Below are 8,480 nucleotides of genomic sequence, written 5' to 3' on the forward strand. Positions count from 1 at the left end.
TCTTCTGCAACTTTAAATAGTTTTTTTTTTTTTTCATACTTTACTTGCAAAAACTTTATTTGGGATTTTGAATGTACCATATAACTACAGATGGAGATATATAATTACCAAAATCCAAAAAAAAATTTATACTTTAACCAAAATGCAAGAGCTTAAATATATGATGATATATGTTTTTCTATAACAATATACCCAAATTTGGTAAAAGCTGATAACTTTTTTACCTTTTAATATGGAAATTGTAAGTTTAACTTAATACATCTTATGGTTAATTATGTAAAAGAACTAACATTTTGTAAAATTTTCTGTTTGAAACTTAACTTTTATATTTGAATCTAGAATTATATGAAGCACATGACAAAAAATTTGAATCACAAGACATACCTGGTTGATGTAGAGAATTAGAGATGCAAATCAGATGATATTATTGAGCACTTGAGAAATTAGCATACGATGATATAAAAGATGTACATCATTTTAACGAAACTATATGAAGTATTTACAAGATTATCTGTTCAAACACAGAGTTAATCTTTGTGAATGGGACCCGGGTTTTCTTGAATGTTGTCATCATGATTGATGGAAGGATGAGAGTGTAAATTGTTGTTAAGATTTTGGGTGTTTAAATCTTGAGATTTGAAATCCTGATTTTGCATACCAGATTGGATTTCCACATCATCTCCAGATGAAGAATAATCGCTCCTAAAATCAGAGGATTTGACAGTAGAAGCTTTGGAATCATCATTCCATCCGGAATGTCCAGACTGGAAATCTATATCATCTCCAGATGAACCTGAACCTGAACCTGAACCTGAACCATCACCACCACTCAAATCATCATCATGTCCAAATGAAGTATTATTAGTAGCAGGAGTTGTAGTACAAGTCATGGGATTTTCATCTCCAGAAGAAGAAGAATCAGGGGATTTGGTAGTAGTAGTCTTTGAATCTTCTTCATACATTCTACTGGAATGAATTTCTGCATCATCTCTAGAATCCTTGTCATGTGTGCTATGATTTTCATCTCCAGATGAAGAATTCCTGTTTGAATCAGCAGCAGGATGAATTTCTGCATCATCACTTAAATTAGAGGGTATGGCAGAAGTTGTAGAATCCTCATTTTCGTCTCCAGAAGAAGAATCTCTGCTCAAATCAGTAGCTTTAGAATCCTCATTTTGTGGACTCGAATTCACAGGATGAGTTTCTGTGTCATTTCCAAATGAACTATTGTGGCTCAAATTAGAGGACATGGTATCAGTTTTAGGTCTCCTAGAATTCATTGTGTCATCTCCAGATGAAGAAGAATTTCTTCTCAAATCAGCAGTAGTAGTAGTCTTAGAATCCACATCTTGTGCCCTTGAATTCACAGGCTCAAATTTTGAATCATCATCACTTGAATTAGAGGAAATGGAAGCAGTTTTAGAGCTCTTATTCTGTCTCCTTGAATTCACAGATTGAATGTCTGTGTCATCTCCAGATGAAGAAGAATTACTTCTCAAATCAGTAGTAGTAGTAGTAGTAGTCTTAGAATCCTCACTTTTTGCCCTCGAATTCACAGGCTGAATTTCTACATCATGTTCAGATGAACCACCACCACTCAAATCAAAGGATACAGAAACAGTTTCAGAATCATCATTCTGTCTCCTGGAATTCATTGATTGAAGTTCTGTGTCATCTCCAGATGAAGAAGAATTCCTTCTCAAATCAGATGCCATGGCAACAGTAGCTTTAGAATCATCCTCATTTTGATCCCTAGAATTCACAGGCTGAGTTTCTGAATGGTGTTCAGATGAATCATCATCACTCAAATTGGAAGATATAGCAGCAGTTTTAGAACCATCATTCTGTCTCCTAGAATTCACAGATTGAATTTCTGTGTCATCTCCAGATGAAGAAGAATTCCTTTTCAAATCAGATGACATGGCAGGAGTAGCTTTAGAATGCTCCTCATTTTGTGCCCTAGAATTCACAATCTGGAATTCTGGATCATGATTCACAGATTGAATCTCTTTTTCATCTTCAGATGAAGAATCCCTGCTCAAGTTAGCAGAGTTAGCTTTAGAATCCTCAATTTGTGCTCTCGAATTCACATGCTGAATATCTGCATCATGTTCAGATGAATCATCACTTCTCAAATCAAAGGATACAGAAGCAGTTTTAGAATCCTCATTCTCTCTCCTAGAATTCATCGATTGAATGTCTGTGTCATCCCCAGATGAAGAATCTCTATTCAAATCAGATGCAGTAGCTTTAAGATCCTCATTTTGTGGCCTTGAATTCACAGATTGAATTTCTGCATCATCTCCAGAAGAAGAAGAATCCTTCCTCAAATCAGATGACAGGTTAGCAGTAGCTTCAAAATCCTCATTTTGTGCCCTAGAATTCACAGCTGTTTCATCTCCAGATGAATTTAAAGATATGTCAGCAGTTTTAGAATCCTCATTCTGTCTCCTAGAACTCATAAATTGGATTTTTGTGTCATCTTCAGACGATGAATCCCTGCTCAAATCAGTAGAATTAGCTTTAAAATCCTCATTTTGTTCCCTCAAAATCAAAGGTTGAATTTTTGCATCATGTTCAGATGAATCATTCCCACTTAAATCAAAGGATACAGAAGCAGTTTTAGAATCCTCATTCTGTCCTCTGGAACTCACAGACTGAATCTCTTCCTCATTTTCAGACGAAGAATCCCTCCTCATATCAGATGACATGGCAGCAGTAATTTTAGAATCATCATCCTCATTCCTAGAATTCACAGATTGAATTTCTGTGTCATCTCCAAATGAAGAATTCCTGCTTAAATCAAAGGACACAGATGCATTAACTTTGGAATCTTCAATTTGTGGTCTAGAACTCACAGACTGAATCTCTTCATCATTTTCAGAAGAAAAATCCCTTCTAAGATCAGATGACATGGCAGCAGTAGTTTCAAATTCCTCATTCTGTTCCCTAAAATTCACAGATGGATTTTCTGTTTCATCTCCAAACGAAGAATTCCTGCTTAAATCAAAGGACACAGATGCATTAGCTTTGGAATCCTCAATTTGTGGTCTAGAATTCACAGATTGAATCTCTTCCTCATTTTCAGAAGAAGAATTTCTTCTAAGATCAGATGACATGGCAGCAGTAGTTTCAGAATCCTCATTTTGTTCCTTAAAACTCACAGATTGAACTTCTGTGTCATCTCCAAAAGAAGAATTCCTGCTTAAATCAAAGGACACAGATGCATTAGCTTTAGAATCCTCAATTTCTGCCCTTGAATTCACACGATGAATTTCTGCATCACGATCACCAATCAAATCAGATGACATATCAACAGTTTTAGGATCATCAGTCTGGAAGAGACTAAGATTATCTTGATCTCCAAACCCATCACTTTGATCATCTTTACTACTAACTGCAAGTTCTTCAGATGCATCATCAGAGCCACTATCTCTTTGTTCAAAGTTATCCCAGCCAACTGTGGTATCATTTAAAGAGCTGCTATGGTCAAGCATCTTGTTGACATAACTGGTCTTAGGTATCTCAAGCTTATCTGGCCATCTAATCTGCACATCTAAGAACTCAGACAAAGCTTTTACACCTTCAACTGGAGTCCCATCTTTGTTTCTTCTCTTTTCTTCCACCAAAGGCTCAATCATTTCCTGATAATAACATAAATTTTCAGTGCAAAGCATAATATCATCACAACACACTAGATAATGAATCAAAACGCCCTACATTCAACACCAAATCATACACTTCAATGTAAATAAACTACTTCAAAAATCTGAAAGAAAAACACTAACCGAAGCATTTAAATTCAACGATTGAAGTAGCCAACGGTAACCAGAGGTGGAATTGAAGATGATGGGTTCAGGAGGAAGGTCTTTGGCCTGGCATTGCCCACAGTATATGCAAATCAGTGACTGTGATCCTCTGAGGAGCTTCCTTTCACAATGTTTGCATCGGAGGCGGGAAGGCGACGGGTCTAGGGCGGAGATTGAGTTTTCGACGGTTGGAAGAGATTTTAGGGTTGGGTGTTGAGGGTTAAAGGATGATAGTCCGGCGACTTCTCGGAATCCGATCTGAGATTGATTGATCAGATCCGATGGTACTTTGGAGGGCATTACGTGCGTCGATCCAGATTACTGAGATTTCCGTGCTTCTCCGGTAGTGGTTTTCCGTCGCCGGCGTTGGTCTGGTTAGTTACTGATTGCGCTCGGTCGTTTTTACTTTTTACTTTTTAGTTTTTACTTGTATATCTAATTTTAATTTTAGATGTACAAGTAAGTCTATCTTATAAAAAAAATTAATAGATTATATTGTAATATGATGCCATTTTATAAAATGTTTGAATAGATTATTTGATTATCAAGCTTTCAATTTGGTACTATACATAACGATTTTTCAAAAGTTACGTGAATATTTTAGATTACAAAATATATCAAGGTCAAAACTAAAAATATTTGTTTTAAAAAAAATAATTGATAAAATGATAAAATCAACTTTGATGATGGTTATTGAGGGTTTTGAATTTATTTGTACGGTACAAGTTTTTTTTGCATGAGATTTCAATGTTTGATCTTAATATAACTTTTAGTTTTTGCATTTTCATATGCAATCTTTAAAATTTGATTTTCTTTTATTTTCTATTTAAAAATAAAATAATGCCTGATATTTACACCAAAATAATATAACTAATAATAGTTCAAAAGTTTGGTTTTCTCTCTTAAGATATTATATATTCATACAATTAGCAAAGTCGAGTACATGCTAACAAATGTAATATCATATTTTTAGTAACTTTTTATTCTATAATTTGTCTTTAATCTATGTTTATCAAATGAACATAAAGTCTCCACTACAACGAACCAATATACAAACCCTAGTTAAATTATAACGAACATCACGGATAATTGATTACAAAGTTATAATTATATTGTTTTTTAATTTGAAAATGATCATTATTTATATATCTTATTGTATGTTTAATGATTTGTTTAAGCGTTTTGTCATTATTACAAGTTAGAAGTGAGTGTTTGGCAATTTAACTTCTTAAAATAGGTTTTTTGCTACGACTAATAAAGAGTTTTCAAAAATCATTTTCATCTTACTTCTTGAAAATAACTTATGACTTCTCAAGATAAAATGAAAAAATGTCTTCATTTCTAACAAAATAAACATAATCCTCCATTTGTCAGTCATCGTCATAGTCTTCCATCAGTTTCAACCTCTTCATCTTTCGTCATAACAAATCCCATGGGTTTTTGTCCTTTTGGATATAGAAAGTGTTGGATAAGCTCACATGCAAGTTATTAAATGAGTCTCACATTCTAGATTGAAATATTTATTTCCATGATCAAACGTTATTAGAGTCTTTAGTTCCATCTCCATATATTTAATTAGGGAAGTTGAAGCACATACTTGTAACAAATGTTATAGTGATTTTATTGGGGTAAATTACACAGATGGTCCCTGTGGTTTAGGGTAATCTGCATGTTTGGTCCCTCATAATTTTTTTAACTCGTACCGTCCCTATTTTATATTTTTGTTACACGCTTGGTCCCTGTCCATTTTAAAAAGACTGATTTACCCTTACTGATATATTTTACCTTTTTTAAATCACTAATTAATTAAAAAAAATTAATTAATTGTAAAATATTGGATTTGGTTTGGATTTCACAAAACGTCATCTTCATCCCTTTGCCCTTATCTCAGTCCCAACTTCACACAACATCACTTCACACTCCACTGTGAAGTTCTTTAAGATTATCTCCACCGCCTCTCTACAATCGCTTCAGGGAAATGCAGGTTTAAAGCCTCTGCAATCGACGGACATAAGAAAGTGGTGTTAGTCTGACCCTCCTCTCTTCCCCTGCCTCCTTGTGTTCAGTCGTCGAAAAATCTCACCTTCTCTTCGGAAAATGTCGGACTCCACCGGAAAACACTAGATTCTACCATAAAACACCGTACGTCGTTGATCTGCAGTCTAAAGCCGCCGATTTGCAATACGACCATCCACACCACCTCTGGAAACCTTCACACAATGTCATCTTCAGAAATGCAGACAAATTGGTGATTGTGGTGGCTACAAGACGCAAGCAGGAAGAAGGTAGGGATCGTATGAGAGCTCGATTGATCAGGGGACAGCTAAGATTTTGATGGTTATCGATCGATTTTGAGGATGGGGTTGCATTTGAATCGACTTAAGAAGGATGAAAAGAAAAGGTAGATCGATCGAGAAGAAGAGGTGATATTGGACATTGTAGTTCTCCGTCGTCGCAGATAATAGCCTAGGGCTCCACATCATTGCTTAATCCTTGCATCCTCCCGTGATAATTCCATCACAGCCTCCTTCACCCTCTCGCCTAAAAACACCTAACCCTTTCTTCCTTATCATCTGGTAATCGATTCACAGATCCGACAACCTAAACAGAGATCAAAATAAACTCACTGGTGAGAAAAGAGAGGAACGAAAATAAGAAATTTCTTACCTCCTTTAATTCTCCTATCGTCTCCGGCAAAATATGTTGAGATCTGATTGTCGGTGGGATGGGTTCGCTCGTCGGAATGTTGCAGTGGTCATCGGAGAATGATGTAAAGGTTTGGGGAAAGGGGAACGTGAGAAAAAAGGGTGGGTGAAGATAAAACGTGGATTGGGGGTATTTTATTTCCTTTCATTTCTAAATTAAAAATGATGGACAAATAATAGAAAATCCAAAAAGAAGTTATTAAGGGTAAAATAGTCTTTTTATGTTTAATAGGGACCAAACGCGCAATAAAATTCTATCTTAGGACCGTCCGGGTTAAAAAAAGTTGTTAGGGACCAAATACGCAGATTACTCTAAACCATAGGGACCATCCGTGTAATTTACCCTTTTATTGGCGTTGAAAATGAAAACAATGATACCTTTAGTATTAGTGAAATGTGTAAGGATAATATTGTATAATTTAAGTAACATGTAAGAAATGGTCAAATGGATGCTTCTGACTTGGAAGGTAATGAATCAACAAATGTTGATCAAACACTCTAGAAAGTGTTTATAACTTATAACATTTTGTCGCTGCATAAACCATTCCAAACTTTTTAAAAATATATATAATTTTTGCTGTTCATAAGCTAAGAAAACATTTTTACCAAAAGGGGATTTTTTTTTTCAAACTCAATCTCAAACACCCCTAAATATTATTATATCAGCTTCTCATAATTGGATGAATAGAATGTAAAGTATAGACTATTCCATATATTTATGGGTTATAATCGTAACCGATATCAAAATGGTGTATGCTTCATCTTCGAACCGAGAAAGAATTAAAGTTATCTCGTTTCAGTTTAGTCAAAGTTAAATGAATATTAATAAACTAAGAATATTATAAAGACAAAATTGCAAAAATGGTCCCTGTAGTATTATTTTTTTGGGGTTTTAGTCCAAACCACAACTTTTTTGGATTGGTGGTCCTTTTGGACTAGTTTGTATGTGAAAATAGTTCCTCCGAAAATTGAAATGACTATAATACCCTTGGGGTATTTATTTTTCATTTTCCTTTCATTTCTTTTTAAATCTAATACTAATTTATTTATTTTAATAATTAATACAAGAAGGCCCTCTCTCTCTCTCTACATGATTTACCAGATGAAGAAATGGGGCATGTTCATCATCTTCTTTATGAATCACCCATCATCATCTCTCCCTCTCCACAACAACCTGCACCACTCCGTTTGCTTATCATATCAACCACCATCTACCCACCGCCACCACCATAGAAATTCAGTCTCACCATCATCACCTCCATCTATTATCAGAAGAAAATTTCACAAATCTCAATCATTCAAGAGTCACCGTCGAGATTAGTCTAACAGAAACAAGAATGAATCGACATCAGATATGGTAGAATCGATTTACAAATTGTAAAGTAAATTGTAATTGATAAAACAAATAACGTGATACCCATTCAACCATTTTCAGAATCGGGTTCATCATACCAACACCCCTACCATCTCAATCAATTTCAAGAATCATCATCGATTATCAACCCTGCAACTTAACACTACCCTTAATCCTCTTGATAAACCATCTCCCAAGTCACCTTAATCACCCACAATCGAACACTTTCATTCACCCCTTTCCTGAACCACCAAACACCACCCTTAAATCGGATCCTTGAGAGCTGCGACTGAAAATACACACACACACACACCTATTAATCGAGCCATTAGGGTTTACTGGGTTTAAAGTGGTTGAATCTTGACATATTTGAAATCAATTTTGTCTCCTGGTATGTCTTCAACTTCTCAATCGATTTCAAAAAGTGTGTGTGTGAATCCTTCCTAAAACGACGATGAGCTAAGAATTCTTCCAAATATGCAGATTGTTGTTTTGAGAGGGAGGAAGAGATGAAAGAAGGGCAGAGAGGGGTGGATGAGATGAGAAGTGGAGATTAGGGGTGAACTCAAACAAATGTGCGAGAGAAGAAGACGAGGTGTGGGATGAAGCAAG

The 8,480-nt window shown here is 35.3% G+C and overlaps 1 protein-coding gene across 1 annotated transcript; it reads right to left on the minus strand.

Annotated features, from left to right (window-relative positions):
* Nucleotides 1-440: 440 nt before the first annotated feature.
* On the minus strand, nucleotides 441-4,209 carry LOC145138134 (uncharacterized). The gene is made up of 2 exons (XM_079072274.1): nucleotides 3,789-4,209; nucleotides 441-3,644 (listed from the first exon to the last, which is right to left on the minus strand). The coding sequence occupies exons 1-2, from the start codon at nucleotides 4,107-4,109 to the stop codon at nucleotides 528-530; spliced, it is 3,438 nt and encodes a 1,145-aa protein (XP_078928400.1). The 5' UTR covers nucleotides 4,110-4,209; the 3' UTR covers nucleotides 441-527.
* Nucleotides 4,210-8,480: the final 4,271 nt, after the last annotated feature.

This window comes from Lactuca virosa, chromosome 9 (assembly GCF_052849685.1).
Source record: "Lactuca virosa cultivar CGN04683 chromosome 9, Lactuca_virosa_CGN04683_v6, whole genome shotgun sequence".
Lineage (NCBI taxonomy): Eukaryota > Viridiplantae > Streptophyta > Magnoliopsida > Asterales > Asteraceae > Lactuca > Lactuca virosa.